Below are 21970 nucleotides of genomic sequence, written 5' to 3' on the forward strand. Positions count from 1 at the left end.
CAGGACTTTTTCCCTCTTTCTATGTAAATATATAAATGTTAATATGAAGGAAAATGAGCCATGATAGAAAGGACCAGTGTGGTTTAAAGGGAACCTTAACTGTGGGCCCAAAAAAAAATTCACTTACCTGGGGCTTTGCCAAGCCTCCTGCAGCCGTCCTGTGCCCGCGCCGATCCTTCGGTTCCCTCCGGTCTCCCTCCGCGGCTAAGTTTCGTTTTCGGCCGACTACCAGTCGTCCTCCGGCAAAGCGTCCTCTTCTTCCGCATTCCCCGCCGTAAAGTTCCGCAAAGCGTGTCCGCATGACGCAAGACGCGTCATGCGGGACGCACTTTACGGCTCTTTATGGCGGGGAACAGGGGCGGCGCCAGGGGGGTGCTTGGGGGTGCTCGAGCACCCCCTAGAATTGTCCAAGCACCCCCAAAGCACCCCCTGGAGTGAACTGACTTCAGGCGTCTAAAAGACGCCAAGTCAGTTCACAGCGGCAGCCCGAAGCAGCAGAGCAGGGCTACGGTAAGATGGCCGCCCGGAGCCCTGTTCTGCAGACTTCGAGTCTGCAGTGCATGGCTTCGGGCGGCCATTTTCCCGTAGCCCTGCTCTCTGCATGCAGGCAGGAAGTCTCGTGACGTCGGGAAGGAAGAGGATCGTGGGCGCGCGGGCGCTGCGCACCACAAGGAGGTCGGGACAGGAGGTCGGGACTCGGGAAAGAAGGTCTTCTGGCTGTAGGTGAGTAAATGGGTTTTTCTTTTCTTTTTCAGGTGATGCTGATTGTGCATATTGGGGTCATATCTGCTACGGATTGTGCATATTGGGGTCATATCTGCTACGGATTGTGCATATTGGGGTCATATCTGCTACCGATTGTGCATATTGGGGTCATATCTGCTACGGATTGTGCATATTGGGGTCATATCTGCTACGGATTGTGCATATTGGGGTCATATCTGCTACGGATTGTGCATATTGGGGTCATATCTGCTACGGATTGTGCATATTGGGGTCATATCTGCTACGGATTGTGCATATTGGGGTCATATCTGCTACGGATTGTGCATATTGGGGTCATATCTGCTACGGATTGTGCATATTGGGGTCATATCTGCTACGGATTGTGCATATTGGGGTCATTTCTGCTACCGATTGTGCATATTGGGGTCATTTCTGCTACCGATTGTGCATATTGGGGTCATTTCTGCTACCGATTGTGCATATTGGGGTCATTTCTGCTACCGATTGTGCATATTGGGGTCATTTCTGCTACCGATTGTGCATATTGGGGTCATTTCTGCTACCGATTGTGCATATTGGGGTCATTTCTGCTACCGATTGTGCATATTGGGGTCATATCTGCTACGGATTGTGCATATTGGAGTCATATCTGCTACGGATTGTGCATATTGGGGTCATTTCTGCTACCGATTGTGCATATTGGGGTCATATCTGCTACGGATTGTGCATATTGGAGTCATATCTGCTACGGATTGTGCATATTGGGGTCATATCTGCTACCGATTGTGCATATTGGGGTCATATCTGCTACCGATTGTGCATATTGGGGTCATATCTGCTACCGATTGTGCATATTGGGGTCATATCTGCTACCGATTGTGCATATTGGGGTCATATCTGCTACCGATTGTGCATATTGGGGTCATATCTGCTACCGATTGTGCATATTGGGGTCATATCTGCTACCGATTGTGCATATTGGGGTCATATCTGATAACGATTGTGCATATTGGGGTCATATCTGCTACCGATTGTGCATATTGGGACCATATCTGCTACCGATTGTGCATATTGGGACCATATCTGCTACCGATTGTGCATATTGGGACCATATCTGCTACCGATTGTGCATATTGGGACCATATCTGCTACCGATTGTGCATATTGGGACCATATCTGCTACCGATTGTGCATATTGGGGTCATTTCTGCTACCGATTGTGTATATTGGGGTCATATCTGCTACCGATTGTGCATATTGGGGTCATATCTGCTACCGATTGTGCATATTGGAGCCATATCTGATAACGATTGTGCATATTGGGGTCATTGGACGTTTTTTGTTAAAATCTGCTCACATTACGTGTATTTTCTTGAGAAAACCTGCACAATTATGTGAATTTTCTGGGAAAAGGGTCACCAAAACTTGGGCCCTCTGTCTTTGCGTTGCACTTTTAAAGGGAACCCGAGGTGAGAATAATATTGAGGCTGCCATATTTATCTCCCTTTAAGCAATACCAGTTGCCTGGCTGCCGTGCTGGTCCTCTGCCTCTTATTCTTTCAACCATAGACCCTGAACAAGCATGCAGCAGGTCAGGGGTTTCTGACAATATTGTCAGAACTGACAAGATTAGCTGCATGGCTTGTTTCTGGTGTAATTCAGTTCACTACTACAGCCAAATAGATCAGCAGGGCTGCCAGGCAACTAGTATTGTTTAAAAGGAAATAAATATGGCAGCCACCATATCACTCTCACCCTGGGTTCACTTTAAATTACAGTTAGCCCCGCCCTCATCCGGTCATGACCACGCCCATTTTTTCACACCCATTTTTTGACAGGTCGTCAGCTCCCCCGGAAATTGGTCCAGCACCTGCATAGCACCCCCTAAAAAAATTTCCTGGAGCCGCCACTGGCGGGGAATATGGAAGAAGAGGACGCTTTGCCGGAGGACGACTGGCAGTCAGCCGAAAACGAAACTTAGGAGGGAGACCGGAAGGCACCGAAGGACCGGCGCGGGCACAGGACAGCTGCAGGAGGAAGAAGAGGACGCTTTGCCAGAGGACGACTGGCAGTCGGCCGAAAACAAAACTTAGGAGGAAGGCCGAAGGGCACCGAAGGACCGGCGCGGGCACAGGACGGCTGCAGGAGGCTTGGGAAAGCCCCAGGTAAGTGAATTTTTTTTCTTGGGCCCACAGTTAACCACTTTACCCCCCGCGGTACAAGTTTCTCTGTCCCTTTTTTCCCCCCCAAAAAAACAAGGGACGGAGAAATCCGTACCTTCCGCGCTCCTGCCGCTCATGCGCGCGCTCCCGCCACTCGTGCACGCCTCCTCCCAGTCGCCCGGAGATCAATGAACGGGAAAATCCATTCCCCTTCGTTGATCTAAGCCCCCGCAATGATCCGCTGCTTCTATTAGAAACAGCGCGATCATTGTGATTTTCCCAGCCTCGTACTGCTTCCTGTAAGCATCCTTCCGGACGCTTACAGGTCGCATGTAAACAAACTCACTGTGGCCATCTTGTGGCCAAATAGTAAAACTACACCCTAAAGCATTTTACATATACAAATACATTAGTTTTCCCACAATAAATTAACTTATTACCTCCCACACTCCCCAATTATTATTTTTTTGTAACTAAAAAAAAATATATATACAATAAAAAAAAAAAAAATAGCTACCTTAGGGACTGAACTTTTTAAATATTTATGTCAAGAGGGTATAACACTATTACTTTATAAACTATGGGCTTGTAATTAGGGATGGATGCAAAACTGAAAAAATGCACCTTTATTTCCAAATTAAAATATTGGCGCCAAACATTGTGATAGGGACATAATTTAAACGGTTTTATAACCGGGACAAATGGGCAAATACATTTCATGGGTTTTAATTACAGTAGCATGCATTATTTAAAAACTATAATGGCCGAAAACTGAAAAATAATATTTTTTTCCCACATTTTTTCCTATTTTCCCATTAAAACACATTTAGAATAAAATAATTATTGGCATAATGTCCCACCTAAAGAAAGCCTAATTGGTGGCGAAAAAAAACAAGATATAGTTCATTTCATTGTGATAAGTAATAATAAAGTTATAGACGAATGAATGGAAGGAGCGCTGAAAGGTGAAAATTACTCTGGTGGTCAAGGGGTAAAACCCCTCAGTGGTGAAGTGGTTAAGGTTCCCTTTAAATTATAAACCATATTTTTCTAATGAAATCTTTATGGTATGCGTGACTAGGGGGTATGACGGGGGCGTGCTTAGGGGTATGGCAGGGGTGTGGCTTAAGTGTCCCTTTTTCTCATCTCTAAAAGTTGGGAGGTATGCATTACAGCTGCAGGGGGCTGATAGAAGCCCCAGGTAAGTGTCAGGTGTTTATTTTTTAATAGGCTCCACAGAACCCCTCTAAGTTTGCCAATAATATTATCACCCTGATTCAAAACTTCTTGCCTAGGCAATAATAAGTAACAGTGGAAATATACTACGCCCCGCCCTCTCCAACCTGCTGTCCAATCCCTGCAGACGCAAGAGCCTGGGAACAGCTCAGGACGGGTCACCCAGGCAACCAGCATTCCTCAAGGTGAGGGGAAATCACTGCGTGAGGCCACGCCCTGCAACCAATAAGCTCCGGCCGCAACGCGGGCTGCATGAACGGGAGACGCTGATTGGCTGCTCCACATTCCGCCGCTCGCTGCTACTTTCCATTCCTGAGCAGCACGTGACCGAGGGGCGTCACGTGGCGAGCTTGTTTTGGATTCTCCATACCAGCTCCGCTTGCCAGGGCTGGAATATGCCGGGAGGCGGGGTTTACAGCTCTAATAATGAGATGGGAGGGCGGGGCCGACGCACAGCGGTCTGTTGTTTCTAGAGGGAAGGGGCGGGGAGTAGGCGGGATATAGAGGGAGAGGGAGGGGCTGGTGACGGTACTCAGCGGGCCGGAAGTGGCGCAGCAGAGACTGGAAGCAGCCGCCATGGTGAAGATCGCGTTTAGCTCCCCGCTGGCTGGAAAAGCCAACAAAGATACCCAGAGCCTCGTGCCGGAGCAGGTGAGGAGAGGCGGGGCCCGGGGGCTCCCCATTGCGTCACTGTATATTTCTCCAATACCGACTCCCTTATCCCAATCCCTGTACCCTGCTCCAGTATTGACCCCCCTTCCCTATCCTTCGCTATGCACCCCTCCCCAGTACTGATCCCCATCCCTCTGTGTACTGATCCCCATCCCTCTGTGTACCCCTCCCCAGTACTGATTCCCCCATCTCTCTCTATACCCCTCTTCCAGTACTAATCCCCCATCTCTCTGTACCCCTTTTCCAGTACTAATCCCCCATCTCTCTGTACCCCTTTTCCAGTACTAATCCCCCATCTCTCTGTACCCCTCTTCTAGTCCTAATCCCCCATCTCTCTGTACACCCCCTTTCCTCCCTCTGTGCACCCCTGCCCAGTACTGACCCCCAATCTCTCTTTGTATCCCCATTCTCCCTCTTTGCACCCCTCCCGCAGGACTGAGAACATATTTTCCCTCTTTGTACCCCCTCCCTAAGTACTGAAAACATATCCTTCATAATGTATACACACCCTCCCCCCCCCCCCCCCCCCCCATACTAACTCCTGTATTCCCCATGTGTGTATCCCCCTCTCCCAAATATTAACTCCTATATTCCTCCTCCAGTATTGACCATTAAATGTATGTTAGATTTTTATTGACCATCTCCACAAGTTGGCCTTGCTATAAGGGTAGCTTGTGCCAGGCTGGCCATGGCATTGGGTATTTTGCACCAGGCCTCGTTTCATAGAATGTTGTACCTGGCTACATTAGGATGTTGGGAACATTTTTAACGGGCACACTGAGTTTTATGGGCCTGAAGCACCAGGCTGGCTGTGTCAAACTAGTAAAGTAGGTGGCTTTTGGAGTTGCACACCTTACTATAGTAGTGGGTGCATAACCTGGCTGCCAAGCAACAACAAGAGTCCACAGTTAGGCTAGCACACCATGGTAATGTTAAGGCTAAAGTGTATTAATTCTTCATAACATTCATCAACACAAACAGGGTATGGTGCCATGCTGATAAAATATTGGATGCATGTGTCAGGACTAGTGCCCGGCAGGGATTGGTCCTTGCTCCTCGGTGTCGCTAGCCTATGGGATAGCAATGTGCCTGTTACTACGGAGGGGGTGGAGGAACGACTGAGCGGGCAAGGTGTGGTGAAGAATGCCCTTGATCAAGTCTACCATCAGACAGATCGCCTAATGTCGCAATTCGGAAAGGGGTGCTGTAAACATGTAAGATTCTGGGCAGGGGTGGCCCTGAGCTGCATATTATGTGGCATGCAGGTTGTCTGCTATATTGGTCATATTGGCTTCTATTCACAAAATCTAACCACATTCAGTAAAGCAGAAAACAGCTGATTTTACTGAACAATTTGTAAAATGTCAATTCATTGATGCTAGGTACTCTGTACAGAGCTGCAGAAGATGTTGGTGCTATATAAATGAGAAGTCTTTGGAAAATGACATCTAATGGGTGCGTACACACCGAACACTTGGAAGCCAAATTATTTCATTCCCCACCTTCCATGGTGGCCTGGAGGGGGAATAGTGGTTAATATCAATGGGAATTTGTGCAGGAGCAGGATAAGCCATACAGGCTGTTTCCTGCGCCCCCAAGTCTCCTGCGCCGATTCCTCTCGTCCGGGCGTACAGACGTCTGATTTTATGCCCGATTGTCGTTCAAACCAGACGTTTGAACTACTTGTCTTTGAAACAAAAAGTCGTTCAGACTACTTGTACACACAGACGACGAAATGTTTGAAATGCTAATTACAGCTAATTTAAATGTTTGACTGGTCAATGGACTGGATAGAACAATGGACCAGATCAAATTACTGACCAAATGACTTGTTTGAATGTCTATTAGTGTCAAAGTAATCCTTTCAAAAAACAAGTCGTTTGTACACATGTACGGACCTAACTGTCGTTTGAACGACATTTAGTCCAAGGATCCGCTGAGCGGATCAGTCAAAACTGCTATCAGTCTAAAGCCCCGTCTACACTATGAGAGGTTGTAGCGATTCCGGCGGCTCGATTAGCCGCCAGATCGCCTTTTCAGCGTGCCCGCTCGCCGCGCGTGCGCCGCATTCGATTCCCCGCTCGTGCCTGCCGGCGCCGCTTATCTCCCGCACGATTCCCTGCCATTGTCCCCTCGCGGGGATCGAGCAGGGAATCGGCGGTGCGGAGATCCGTCCTGTCGGATCTTATCAATCGAGCCGCATCAGCGGCTCGATTGATAAGGAGCATCGCGGCCGCATCTACGCGTGTAGATGCGGCTTAACGATCGAACGTACACACATCCAACTGTCTTTTGAACAACAAGTCGTTCAGAAATATCAGATGTGTGTACGTACCTTTAGGCCAATTTTACCCCCTTCCATGTAGAATGAGAGCATACCTATACAGTCTATTCTCAAGCTGAGTACACCCATCAGATAATAAATCTTTGCAAACTGAGGAATTTGTCTGTCACATAGGTTTGTCAGGGAGGTTTGAAAGGGTGATCTTTCCAAATGTCCTGTACACACGTCAAAGATCAGTATCTGCAAAAGATCCAAAAAATGCTTTGTCTATTTACTTCCTCCTTTTTCATGCATGCGTGTGCACACAAAATTTAAGAAATATCTGCAGATCTCATACACACTGTTTAAAGAGAACCTGTAACAAAAAAAAGTTCCCCTGGAGGGTACCCGCCTTGGGAGGGGGAAGCCTCAGGGTCCCAATGAGGCTTCCTCCATCCCTGTAGCTGCAGGCAGTCCATCGCCGGCTCCCCCGAAGTGTCCCGGAATCCTCCCTCGACAAGCGCTGATTTGTTTACCTTTCCTGGCTCCAGCGGGGGCGCTGTTGCGGCTCTCCATGCGGAGATAGGTGAAAATAGCCAATATCCGTCGGGTCCGCTCTACTGTGCAAGCGCAGGAGACTTGCGCCTGTGCAGTAGAGCGGCCCGACAGCGGTCAACTATTTCCGCCTATCTCTGAGGCGGAGAGCCGATACTGCGCTGGAGCCGGAAAGGTAAATATTTACATCCCCGCCGTTTCCTGAACTTTTCGTCGCCGTCGTGGGACCAAGGAAGCCTCAATAGGAGGCTTCCCCCACCCCAGGTGAGTACCCCCCCAGTGCAGGTTTTTCTCATTACAGGTTTTCTTTAACCCCCTTGCCGTTCCAATTCTGTCGGCAAGGGGGCGGCGCAGCACTTTTTAAAAAAAACTTTTTTTTTTTTTTTTTAATTCATGTAGCTAGCACTAGCTACATGATAGCCGCTGACAAGCGGCATCCTCCTAGCTACTTCGATCGCCGCCGGCGATCTTTACAAGCAGGAAATCCCGTTCAGAACGGGATTTCCTGCTCGGCTTCCCTCGTTGCCATGGCGACGGGGCGGATGGCGTCACCGACGTCATGGACGTCAGAGGGAATCCCGATCCACCCCTCAGCGCTGCCTGGCACTGATTGGCCAGGCTGCGCAAGGGGTCTGGAGGGGGGGGGGGGGCGGCAATCGGGATATGCACGCAGCTAGCAAAGTGTTAGCTGCGTGCAATAAAAAAAATTGTGAAAATCGGACCAGCGGGGCCTGAGAAATCCTCCTGCGCAGGTTACCCCGAGCTGAGCTCGGGATAACCGGCAAGGAGGTTAATGAACAATCGTCTGCAGATTAGATCTACTGGGATGGATCTGAAAGAATAAGACAAATATCTTTCGTTGCTATCTTTGTAGATCCTCTCTACAAAGTTTATCTGCAGATTATCTTTGATCTTTTATTTTTCAAATACTTTTATCTTGCGTGTACCCAGCTTTAGTATTTAAAATCTGCTGGTTCTCACAGTACATGGAGGTGGTAAAATTGGTCAGTGATTGGCCAATTATAATTGAAAGTGTGTACTTATTAGGCTGTTACTGCCTGGGAAACTAAAATTGCCAACTAATGAGGTAAATTACCAACTTGTGGGGTAAATGCCACATGTCACAAAGATTATCGCATACGGTAACACAAGTGAGATGTTCGGTGTCTCCAGCCTGGAGCTGTCCGTAACCAACACACATTCGGTGGGTGATAGAAGGGAGAAAACGGCAGAGAAAAGGGGAAACACGAATAAAATTATTCAGATAAACAAGAAAGTTAATAAAAACATTTCCCTAATTTCTGATTGTGTAGTAATAGAAAATTGTTTAAGGCCCGGTTCACATCTGCGCTTGGAGCCAAAAGGATCCGGTGAGCGGATCTGGACTCCGATTCACTGGATTTGGATGGCTCAGTCTGTGGCCCGGTTCACACAGTGAAAACGGATCTGATCAATGATTTATCGGATCAGTTTTCAATCAGCAAATACATACCTAATCTTCTGTAGTAGCCGGCGGTAGAGGCTTCCTCTTCTTCCGCTGTGACTACACAGCACGTGCAAAGACGGAAGCCTCTACCACCGGCTGCTACAGAAGATTAGGTATGTATAAACCCTCCCCCACCGGCCCGGCTGCTGCACTCTCCCCTCACCCTCCCGTCGCTAGATTCATGTCGGCCCATGCCCCCAACCCCCGTGGAATGGTCGGTTTCTTCACTAGTGTGAAGAAACATTCCGTTTCCATTGCCCCAATGCTGCAGCATTTTTTTTTTTTGTCTGGATTTGTTCCGCTGGGCAGAACGGTCCGGAAAATTAGGGCCTGCAGCAATTTTTAGGTTCGGGGACCGGAACGTATCCGTACCAACGGACGCATGTGAATGGATCCATAGGTTAACATTGGATCCTTTCAATATCTGTTCTGTTTGTACAGTATACGTTCCAGTTACGCTTCGGGAAAAAAATGCTAATGTGAACCAGGCCTAAGATACAGATGGTTTTGAAAATCATTGTGACTTTGGGAACAAAAAGTCTAAAACACAAATTGCTGCTTTTCCCCCGACCTTTTTCTTTCCTTTTTACCAAACGTAGCCTTAAAGAGAATCTGAAGCGAGAATAAATCTTGCTGATTCTCTTATATAAAACGCCGCTATACTGCCGCTGAACGGGGGGTCCCTTACCCCCCATATCCCTCCGTGCAGCGCGGTGATCACTTCCTGGTAAGGCAGGGCTAACGGCCTTTAGCCCTGCCTCTCAGCGCGTCTGTCAGCGCTGATCGCCGCCTCTCCCCGCCCCTTTCAGTCTGCATTCACTGAGAGGGGTGGGGAGAGGCGGAGATCCGCCGCTGATAGACGCACTGAGAGGCAGGGCTGCGGCCATTAGCCCTGCCTCCAGCAGCAGCAAAATCCACGACCAAGTTGGTCGTGGATTTTGCAGGGGGGTAAGGGACCTCCGTTTAGCGGCAGTATAGCGGCATTAGCACATGCAGTAACACTGAAAACAGCTGAGTTTACCGAGCACTTAGGAAAATGTCAATTCATAAAAGCTGTTACCGCATGAAAAGGTGACATTCCCGAGCAGTGAGGTAAATACCTCAACACATGCCAGCAAATGTCAATTCATTAAAGATTAGAGCAGGCTTTTGCTAAAGCCCAGAAACCTGTTCAGTGATTACAGCCAGGTCTGATGTGTCGAAACCAGCCTCACTGTGCGATAACCCATGGGAGGGTCCAGATACCTTCTAGGGAGGGTCCAGCTTCTCAACTCCCCAGGCAGCGGAGGAGAGAGCCGCAATAAAGGTCTCCCTGCAGGGTCAGACGTTTAACCCTTTAGGTTATTGTTTGAAGATGCAGAGGAGCTAGTGGGGCAATCTCCTAAGCATGGCATGTTTGTTTGATATTTATTGGACATTTATCTAAACTGTGGCAATAAACTAAAATATAAAGAAAAACTAATAGACCGGTTCAGAGGCAGTATAACAAAACATGTACATCTAAAGGCATGTCGGGGATGCCTCTTACGATTATGCCCTCACTGCAAGGAACAGCTTGTTACAAAGCAGAGACCACTCCACACTGCTCTGCTCTTACCAAACAGGTTGTTTTTTTTAATTGATGCCCATTTTTTGGGGGTAAATTACCGAAGTCTACTGCACCTGTGAAACTCTTTATAGAGCGCTGTAATAACAGCGCAGGAGATTTGGGCGCAGCTAGCGCCACCATAGACTGTAATAGGAATTACAGCTATAGCGGTGAACAGTGAGTAACTTCGGCACCGTCAGAAGACTGAGGTTACTTTTAAAACGCTGTAATTCGGCCGCCAGCGACAGCTGGAAGCTGAATTACATCATTCCCCACTATCCACATGGACCTGGAGGGGCAATAGTAATTAACGCCTCCGGGGACTTGTGCAGCAGCAGGATCAGCCATATACCGGCTGTATCCTGTACCCAAATCTCCGGACGGTGATTTTTATACGTATGCTTATGAATTTGCAAACAAAAGTCTAGAATATACAATGCAGTATTTTACCAACAGTATGTTGCATGCAGCCATGGCTCTAGTACACGGGGCACATTGTAGCTGGTAAACCGGTTACACACCAGTCTGTTCATTACTGGATCCCCGATGTGCTGTCCTGGGGTGATGGGAATAGTCTGGCTGTGTGATTTGCCGTATCTGCTGGTGTGTGCGCACATCACTGTTGGCCATTTTATTGCTGCTCCTGTTTTCTAGTTTACTGCTGCTGATCTTAAAATTGGGAAGTCCTTGCTCAGCTCTCCTCATTTCCTTCCTCCTCCCTGAGTGTTTCTCGTAGATGCTGGGGGGGGGGGGGGGGTGTGATGCTCTCTCAGCTATGGCCTTGACTTAGGTCACAGCTTCATACTCATATTTTCATCTGTGTAAGTATATCTGCGTGAATCACAAAGTCTTGGGAAATGGAATTGTGCTATCTCTCTGTTCTGCTGACTGAGACAATAGTAGACTGTACAAGGGGGACTTGCTGACTACTGTGGGTTGTAGAGGAGTCACATGATCAGCCAAGCAGCCACTGGTGCGAATTTGTGCATTTTAAAGTGGACCTGAACTCTTGCTTGGGACCAAAGGAAAACTGAGGGCTTGTTTCCACTATCGCGAATCCGCATGCGGATTCGCACATGGTATGCAAGTGAATGGGCCTGTTTCCACTGTTGCGTTGGTGATGTGCGTTTTTTTTGAGCGGTGAAAAAACGCACAAATGAGCCAACGAATTCGCCTGAGAGTGGAATGCATGCAATGTATTTAATAGGGAAATTGCATGCGTTTTTTTTTGCCGCGAATTCGCATAGGTACCGATGTAAATTCACACAGGCAGTGACATGGTTAAAATCGCATATACCCTCACCTATGCGAATTCGCGGCAAAAAACGCATGGGGAATCGCATCCGCATGCGATTTCATCAGCGGTGGAATCCAGGCGATTCCGCACCGCAACAGTGGAAACGAGCCCTGAGAGAAATTCACCGTGTATGTAGAGAATTTAAAGAGAACCTGTAACTTTGAAAAGTGCCTGGGGGGGGGGGGGGGGAGGGGGAGGGTACTTGCCTCGAGAGGGAGAAGCCTCTGGATCCTATTGAGGCTTACCCGTCATTCTCTGTCCAACAGTGGCAGTGCTCTCCAAATGGCGGGCATGTAAATATTTACCTTTGCAGGCACAGTAGCAGCTCTCGGCTCGTGCTAAGGCAGCAATGGCTGATTCCAATTGGGTCCGCTGTACTGCGCAAGTCACCTGCGCAGTAGAGTGGACCCGACTGGGATCGGCTATTTCTGCCTTAGCCCATCGGGGGGAGCTGCGCCTGCGCTGGAGCCCGGGAAGGAAAGCATTGCAGGCGCTACAGCACCACAGCATGACAATTTGTCGGCTGTAGTTTCGGGCGGGTCCAGCGCTGCCACTGTGGGGCAGAGGGCGGGAAAGCCTCGATGGGATCCAGAGACTTCCCCCTCCTGAGGTAAGTACACCCCAGGGGAGCTTTTTGAAGTTACGGGTTCTCTTTAACATGTCTAGTTCCTCCTCATCTGTAACTAATCACAACTGTAATGTGATCCCTCAGCTGTCTGCCCCGGCTGATGAGCTTATTTGAAAGAACAAGATGTTAATCTGTCTGCTTCCATGAGAGCAGGAAGTAGACACACTGCAGATTTATTGCAGGATTTGTATCAGCTGTAACAAAAAATGTCTGTCTTTAAAGAGACACTGAAGCGAAAAAAAATATGATATAGTGAATTGGTTGTGTACTATGAATAATTACTAGAAGATAAGCAGCAAAGAAAATATTCTCGTATTTTTATTTTCAGGTATATAGTGTTTTTTCTAACATTGCATCACTCTAATATGTGCAGATTACACAACACTCAGCATTCAAAATGATTCTTTCAGAGCAGTCTGTGAAGTAATGACCTCTCCTCTGGCAGAGAAAAAGTAAACAGTTCACTTACAGTTGAGATAATAAAAGTCAGATAACAGCCCTCTCCATGACTAAAGGTGGCCATACACTGGCCCGATTCGCGGCCGTTTCGACAGCAGATTCGATCCTGGGATCGAATTTGCTGCCAATCGTTCGCGGTAAACGCACCCGCCGATCCGATTTCCTCCCGAAATCGGATCGGTCCGTCGATCGCGCCGTGCGGGAAATTACCCTCGATCGCCCGCGGGTAGGGAGCGCGTCGCTAGCGGCGGCCGATCCGATCAGGTATACATTACCTGATGCTGGCTCCCGGGCATCGTCTCTGCTCTGCACGGCTCTGTTCCGGCGCTTCCTGTGTCACTCCGTGACCAGGAAGTTCAAATAGAGGGCGACTAGTGTATGGCTACCTTAAGACTTAGAGATAACTGGAGTTTCTTAACTCTTCCTGTACTGGAAACAATTAGACTGATGTATCTGATCTTAATGTTTTATTTCTTAGCTGTACTACACATAAATCATATCTTTTTTTTTTTTTTTTTTTTTTTTTTTTTGCTTCAGTGTCTCTTTAAAGGTTATGCTATTGCTTGTCTTTTAGAGCAGAGAGGAAGTGTACATGCTCTCGGTACATTTTGTATGTCTATCGCATATCATTCTGCTGTAATATGGAGGTTATCTGTCACTCTGTAGTATGTAGTTGGGAAGTTTCATAATTGGTGAATGTTTGGGGGGGGGGGGGGGTGGTTTCTGTGCGGCGTCTTACAGTGAGTGTTCCATGTTGCAGGACCCAGAAGTTGCCACTCATGGGATAGACAGCCACCGTTCCACTGGACACTGCCTGCTTACCCTGCTGGGTGTGGCCTTCATCTTGGCTGGGCTCATAGTAGGCGGGGCCTGCATGTACAAGTTCTTCGTGCCACGGGTAAGCAATGCTGTATCACACTATAAATTATGCTCATTTATTAGTCATTTTGATTGTCTCCACTGATAGGTGGGAGTGGCCAAAATCATTTGACTCTGACTCAGTTTATTAATCCACTGACACCTCTACTTCTCATAAATAATCAACAAGATTGTTATATGTAGTCTATTATCTGAGAAATGGCACTCTGTCATGTCTTTCTTTAAGCTTAAATTTTATTAGGAGTTGGTGGATCTTCAGGTACCCAAAGATTGCTCCATCTCCACAGCCCCTGGTACAAACTGTGTAACTCCTCCCTTTTATATAGGTTTCCCTTTCCTATACGTCTCTGAGGAGGATCTGTGAAGACAGCACTAGTTGGTGAGGTTAATAGTGGCTTCTTCCTGGTCTGGGTGTCGGGAATTGTGGGTGGAAAACTTTTTTAGCAGAGAAGGAGAGTGTAAAAATTCAGGTCTGCCCACATTCTTAGAGTAGGTGGGGGTAGAAGTTCCTGTTTGGGAACTGTCATAATTGTCAGGGCTGTTGCTAGCCCCGCCCCCCAGGACTAATGGCACTCCAGGCAATGGCCTGGAATGCCTAATGCTGGGAAAAAATATTAGGAAAACGAGCAGAAGATGAATCGATCGGGCGGCAGAATCGAGCCGCGAAAACGTACCGTGTATTTCCAGCATCAGGCTAAAAATGGCCCTGATTAGGTTTGGCCATTGCTCCATAGTTGCTGGTCTTGACTGAGGCCTTCCTCTACTGTCCTGATATTATCTTCTCTGCAAGTCTTGGATTGTCCATGCAGTTATCCTAAGCTTTCACCAACGCCCCCAGCTGTCGTAGAAAGGTATTACAGTGCAGGGATAGAAGTTGCGTTATAGCCATGACCTTTTGCTTACAGATGGAGTCATTGAGCTCAATCTTGTGATGTCCTCTGCATTGTTGCCTTTGCCCTGATTGGTCCTCCATCATGTCTTGTATTGCTGCCGCTTTTTTATTGCCCTCCCTTTTTCCTTCTCCATCGCTCTCCTCGTCTTATGAGCCTCGTTTTCTATATTTCAGCACAAGGTGTACGAAGGGCAGATGTCCTTTGTAGATGATGTGGCGGAGCCATACTACCTCCCCGTGTCCGAGGAGGCTGATATCCGCGAGGATGACAACGTTGCCATAATCAATGTTCCCGTGCCAAGCTTCTCCGAGGGCGACTCTGCGGCCATCGTCCACGACTTCGACAAGGTGTGTGGCCGTTCAGCCCTCCACGTGATTCCCAGTGTCTGTGCTCTACTCGTGTTCCCATACATGGACTGTGTGTAATGTGTATGTACATTGTGAGCGTAAGCGCATACACATCCAATATTGATTGGTTAATTTTACCACTTTGATGTAGTAGGCGGGTCAATAGATTGTGTAGGCCAAACAAAATTGGATGTGTGTGCCAGACGCAAGTCTGGTATGTGACCAATCGTATGAACTCTGCTTCCTCTCTTGTAGCTCCTGACTGCCTACCTGGATCTGCAGATTCAGAAGTGTTACATCATTAACCTGAACACCTCCATAGTCCTGCCACCTCGCAACCTCCTGGATCTCTTCATGAAGCTGGCGGTGGGTATCGGCCATCTTTGTTTCTGGCTTTCGCTTTTCTCCAGAGAGAAAGTAAACTTACATTTGTTGGGCGTTAATAGTTTTTAGGGCTGGAGGGGGCTTGGGAGAGTCTCGGGACAAATATATCCATGCCGGTGCAAGGGAAACTGGGGCAGTACTGGAAAAGTCTGGATCAAGCATTCTGATTGGTCCCTCAGAGCAGCTGATCCACTTTTGTGGCGGGCTTTGCATCAGATTTGCTTTAACACTCCTTGCTGGGTAAATCAGCCGGTCCGTGAATGCTCCTGTAGTAGTACTGCGCAGGTGCAGAACTCTCCCGGAAACGAGATTGGGATTTGCGACCCGGCCATGCATGCGCACTACGCGCCAACTGGCTTAATTGCTGGGCACCTAGCGGCGGCGTATCCAAACAACCTGGGAGGACGAGGGACTGATCAGACTCAAGGGGGCTGGAGGAAGCCCCAGGTATGTGTATATATTCTTTTAGGCTACTTTCACACCAAGACGTTGCATTTTAGGGGACGTTATGGTCGCATAACGTGCCCCTAACGCAACGCCTGGTGGTGTTGAAGCAGGAAGCCAGAGTGAACCGCTTTATGCAGCTCTTTATGCGCTCCGTGTGTCTCCGTGGCGCTGATTGGCTGGCGGGACCACGTGATGCGGAGTGGTCCGTGTTCCACTCCGCATCACGTGGTCCCGCCAGCCAATCAGCGCAAAAAGCGGCCGCTCCAGGAAGAAAACGCTGCATCAGCAGTGCAGTGAATATTAGCCCTGTGGCTAATTACTGCGCATGGGCAACCAGTCTAACGCGGCTAAAGCCCAGTATAACGCACAGCATGCTGCACTTAGAACGTGCAGCGTTACTGTGTAACGCAACGTGGGCACTGTGAACAGCCATTTCGTTTTCATTGCTGTGAGTTGGGCTGCGTTACAGGCTGCACTAACGTGCGCCTGTAACGTCCCACTGTGAAAGCAGCCTCAAGTCATATCAGGTTTATGTCAACTTTGTTGAAATGCTCAATACTGGATGTATATCCAATATGAGCCAGCCTGTGAAAAAAGCTACACAATTCCCAGTGTGTGTGGTAATCGTGGCTTTAAAGTGAACCTCCGGACTAAAAATCGACTGCAGCACTGAAAAGGCCTGGTGGTTCTTTAAGTTTCACAGCATCAGAACTTTGTTTCTCTTATACAAGCCTCATTTTAAGCTGCACAGAAGAAAACTGCCCGGGCTTTTTCCCCCTGATGCTGTGCAAAGCATGATGGGATTTCTGATGTTCTGTTTTGGTGCCCTTTTTTTTTTTTTTTTTTTTTTTTTATACAATGAATTTAACATTTGAAGCCTAGCGTGTGCAGCTGGGAGGGGTAATCAGGACACAAGACAGTTGGAACTGTCTCCTGCTCCTTGTCACCTCCTTTCAACCAAAAAGATGGCTGCCCCCATGAATCACAAACATTTGCCTGTTCTTTTAAAACAGGGTGGGTAAGAGATTATATTACCTGTCCTAGTTAACATAACTAATGCAACTTGATGACAGTATGTTTAGGCTGAAGTTCCCCTTTAATTGATGAATTCCTGTACAACTCCTTGCTAGATAAGCGTATGGGGAAAATAGAGAAATGAAAGGGACCATTCCACGGTAGAAATTGAGTGTTCTGGTGATGGGTGTGGCTAAATGCATACATATGCAAATAAGGGAGGCGCAAGTCTTTTCTACATTATAAAGAAAGCAAGGGCTGCTGAATCCAGAAAATGAAACTAGACTGAAAGAGAGCAAACTGAGGGGCTGGTAATGAGATACGTTATTGCTAATTTTAGTTTTAACAGGTACTCTTTTTATGTTTTGTGGTTTTTGTGTTTTTTTATAATTCTATATAATTTTTGTATATAACTATAGGAATACGTACTTAAAGATTCTGGTGTTAAGTGATTATTTCTATATGGGGTAAATGTGAAAAATGTATGTTGTGGTCTAGAATCCCATATAGCAGACTCTCCCAATCTAGTATAGTTATCCTGTATTGTATAGGAACTTGTCATGGATTGTGGTAAATGCACAGGCATGTTAGGAGTATGAAGAATACAGGTATCTGAGCCCCGCCCCACTCTGACAATCCTCCAATCACTGATCAGTGGTGTATGTGGAGGCGCTGTATTGGGCAGTCAGATCTCTCCAGGAATGTAAAGAAAGACACAACAGGATCCTCACCTCCAGCTAGGACGTTTAAACACAGGCAGATGTAATAGGGAGGTGCTGGAAGGGGTGTGGCAAGCAAAACCGCAAAGTCAAAATTAACTTCCGCACATGCAAATCCATTCACAAAAATCATGCAGCAATCAATGCTGTCCCTACCGCTAAGTTAAAAGCTGGGATCTTCGTTACTAGAATAAGTCTCTTGCGTAGTCACATAAACCGCGTAGAGGTGTCATGTCCTCACTTTTTGCCCTGTAATATGCATAGCGCTGAATGCGTGCATGTTTGTGCTATGCATGTTACAGGGCCAGAGTTAGGACGCATACGACACTGGGCTACCTCTACGTGGTGTATGTGACTACGCAAGTGACTTTTTATTCCTGTAACGAAGATCCCAGCTTTTAGCTTGGCTGTAGGGACAGCATTGATTGCTGCATGATTTTTGTGAATGGATTTGCATGAGTGTGCGGAAGTTCATTTTGACTTTGCTCTTCAGGAATGGGGCGGGGATATAAACATGTGACCACCGAGCAGACAGGAGAAAGGCATGCTGGGAACTGCATACACCAGATTATAAGACATGCATGCTGGTTGTATGATCCACGGTTTTAATATCACATCTGTTTAATCTGTGCTTTCCTCATCCTCTGATTGCCACAGAGCGGCTCCTACCTGCCCCAGACCTACCTGGTGAGTGAAGAGCTGGTGGTGACAGAGAAGATCGATGACTTGTCCGAGCTGGGAATCTTTATCTACCAGCACTGTGTGGGGAGAGAGACCTACCGGCTGCAACGCAGAGACCAGATCATCGGTGAGTCCCTACCGCTAATCGCTGACCCCACCCCCTCCACCCCAATTAGCAACACTGACCTCAAGTGCCAGCACTGACCCCTCCCCACCTCAATCAATAACACTGCTCCTCCCCCTCCAAATCACCAACACTGACCCCTTTACCCCACCCCAATAGCCAACACTGATTCTAACCCCTCCTCCCTCCTTAATCACCATTACTGGCCCCAGTCACTAACGATGACACCCTCCCAGGGCCACTGCTAGCTACAAGCGACTCATTTCCTGCAGGGGCTGCCCCGTGTATCCCTCCCATCTTCCCTGTTCAGACCTGCAGATCAGCGCGGGGAAAGGCCTGCAGATCAGTGTGGGACCCGACGGACAGAGCGGTGCAAAGTATCGCTGACTACATATGTAGAAGTGATGTCACCTCCTGCATTTGAAGTTACTCGCACGGCTGATTGATGTGCCCACTAAAGGTCAGCAGTGGGTGGGGTTTTAGGTAGGTGTGTGGTGTTCTGTGCGGGGCCCCCTAGACCTCAGATGAGCGCAAGACTTAAGGTGGGTATACGTCAGATAAGAAAAAAAGTCTTTGGAAAATGAAAGATCACAGACCAATTTTACCCCCTTCCATGTAGTATAAAAGCCATACTCTACGCAGTCTATTCTATGGAGCTGCACTCCCCATCAGACAAATCTTTGCAAGATGCTGTACACATGCAAAAGATCCGTTCCTGAATATTGCATTCATCTGCAGATCTCATACACACCTTGTTTAACGGACATTCATCTGCAGATCAGACTATTATCTGCCGATCTGAAGATCCATCCTGGGGGTTCTGATCTGCAGATAATTGTCTGTTAAACAAGGTGTGTATGAGATCTGCAGATATCATAGACTATGAATGCAGTTTTCAGGAACAGATCTTTTGCAGAGACTGATCTGTTGCATGTGTACAGCATCTGTGTGTGCAGCATCTTGCAAATATTTTTATCTGATGGGGAGTTCAGCTCCATAGAATAGACTGTAGAGTATGGCTCTTATACTATATGGAAGGGGGTAAAATTGGTCTGTGATCTTTCATTTTCCAAAGACTTTTTTTTCTTATCTGACGTATACCCACCTTAAGTCTTGCGCTCATCTGAGGTCTAGGGGGCCCCGCGCAGAACACCACACCTACCTAAAATCCCACCCACTGCTCAGGGACCAGTTATATTGGGGCACCTTACCACTTATACTGTGGGTACATCTGGCCACCAATCCTAGGGAAGGGGCTTTATACTTCTGGGACATCTGGTCACCTATACTGGGGGTGGGTTTGGTACCTACATCTGGCTGTATAGTGGCTCCACCCACATGTCAAGGCCACACCCACTGTTGGGGGGGGGGGGGGGATTTATGTGCTGCTTGAGGCCACAAACATTAGCTGCCCCCTCCCCTACCTTAATCACCCTGACCACCCCCCAAATCAATCACAAACACTGACACTCCCTTCCTTCCCTATGGGAAGTGTTTTTAAAGCTGAAAGCAGGAACATGAGCATAAAAGTGGGTATCCTAAATAATTTACTGCATTCTATGTGTCACTACAGGGCCTCTTTAAGTGTGGGGAAAATCCTGGGCTAGCCTTAGTAAATGGGATAAATTAAGCTATTTTTGTATTTATTGGGAGCTCCTCCCTGTATTGACATTGGGAATTTGTCTGGTCTTTTAGGTATGCAGAAGAGGTCGGTGGAGACCTGCCGCAGTGTCTATCACTTTGAGAACAACTACGTGGTGCACACCTCCATCTGTGAGCTGTGAGCAGCAGAACGCAGTGCCATTCTCACGTAATCGCAGGGGGCGGGGTCACCAACCCCCCTCCGTAACATGTGCTGTGATAATCAATGCGTTTAGTCCTGTGTGCGCCCGCTTTTTATCTTCCGCATGACTGCTGGTGCTCCTCCACCAATCGGATGCCACCACTCCTCGCTGTCACTCTGGCTGTTAGGCGACGGTGGTTGCAATAAAGTTTTTAGTGTTTTTGCACTGTCTGCGGAGACGTGACACGCCCCCTCTCACCCAGACCCTACTAATCAGCGCATGTCTGATTCTGTGTGCTACTACTGTACCTGACTGTATATTGCTATTTCCTCGATTGATGAATTTTAGGATTAACTTTGTATTTTACAAAATTATAAATGTTTCCTCAACTCTTCCACCCATTTCACCTATATATGATATATATTTTCTATATAGAATATAACTGATGTGTAATAAGTGTGCGTGACACTGGTGTGTGTGTTTTTGTCCTCTGTTCCAGCATTAGTCCCCTCCTCCAGCAGAGCCGCCCAATGCATGCGGAGCTGTCCTGATCTGCTGCGCTTTGTAGACTGACCCTGGGGACGGGGCATACACGCGGGTCTTTATTTCTATCAGTTCCACTACTGTGTGCTGGGAAAGCCCCCAATAAAATCAGCCCATGACTCCGCCTCTTCCTGCCATCTAAAAATTAGCATCTCACATGCCAACAGTGGAACTCATTTGTTGGATTGCAGGAAGGGGCGGGACATGGCTCTAGGTTGGCATTCAAGGTCACGTCCGTGCAGGCCGGTGATTAGGGCTTTCTCGGCACACTGAGCAATAGAGAATATCATAGTGATTCCAGAATGCAGAGCAAGCTTTTAATCACAGAGAGACTGACGTTGGGTCCCCCTCCACACAAAAACCAGCTTCTGGTGTCCGTTTACAAAATTGCAACTTCTGGCAGGTTCTCTGCAATACTTTCACCCAATTCTTTCAGAAGGTTTTATTCTGTGTTCTGAGGTCAGACTTTCACGGGATGGTGGTGAAGTTGTTTTGCCCTTTGTACTAGAGGTGCAGCCAGTAAAAGTGATGTAGTAATTACCAGCAGGGGGTGCTGTTGCACATTTTGTGGGTGCAGCTAAGTTACTGTTAGAGATTTCACACTAGGTTCATTCATCTGTACGTCCTGCAGGGTGCAGGTCACTAGGGGGCGCTAGAGAGGAGAGGATGAGTTGCATGCAGATGTACAAGTAAATCAAGCTAAAGATATTTATAGTCTGGCACCTCCCTGGAGATAAAGTGTCATTGTAGCAGATCTTACCAGGCCTGATCCCTGTACGGAGGTACTGAAGGGGTGACAGAGGACCTGTTTTGACTTGTGCCGGGGGCGACACTTATCCTTCCAATAAACATTCTTTCTTTAAAAACGTTTGCCTCTGTTTATGATTATTGATGTGGAGCGGATGTAGGAGAGCTGCATTGCCGGGTTGAATGACATTGGCTGGAGGGAGAGTCCCTGTCCTAATCGCTGGAATGGTCAGTGAGATGCTAATTTTATGCACATTTGTGCAGCTCAGAAATGGGCCAAGCAATTGTATTGGCTGCATTTGATTGGTCCATTCCCAAGCTGCATAAAGCTTTACA

The 21970-nt window shown here is 47.7% G+C and overlaps 2 protein-coding genes across 4 annotated transcripts in view; one reads left to right on the forward strand and one right to left on the reverse strand.

The window, feature by feature from the left end:
* Positions 1–4487, reverse strand: part of TBX22 (T-box transcription factor 22) — a 140850-nt gene extending 136363 nt beyond the window's left edge. For 2 of the 3 annotated variants that reach the window (XM_068250068.1, XM_068250067.1), the window contains exon 1: positions 4232–4487. In XM_068250068.1, the coding sequence (XP_068106169.1) occupies positions 4232–4301 (70 nt within the window). In that variant the 5' untranslated portion in view covers positions 4302–4487. The remainder of the gene's footprint in view (positions 1–4231) is intronic. The other variant, XM_068250069.1, reaches the window with a different exon arrangement.
* Positions 4488–4647: 160 nt separating this feature from the next.
* On the forward strand, positions 4648–21753 carry ITM2A (integral membrane protein 2A). Its single transcript, XM_068250076.1, has 6 exons — positions 4648–4775; positions 13833–13970; positions 15018–15191; positions 15447–15557; positions 18413–18563; positions 20256–21753. The coding sequence occupies exons 1-6, from the start codon at positions 4701–4703 to the stop codon at positions 20342–20344; spliced, it is 738 nt and encodes a 245-aa protein (XP_068106177.1). The 5' UTR covers positions 4648–4700; the 3' UTR covers positions 20345–21753.
* Positions 21754–21970: the final 217 nt, after the last annotated feature.

Source organism: Hyperolius riggenbachi, chromosome 8 (genome assembly GCF_040937935.1).
Source record: "Hyperolius riggenbachi isolate aHypRig1 chromosome 8, aHypRig1.pri, whole genome shotgun sequence".
Taxonomy (NCBI): Eukaryota; Metazoa; Chordata; class Amphibia; order Anura; family Hyperoliidae; genus Hyperolius; species Hyperolius riggenbachi.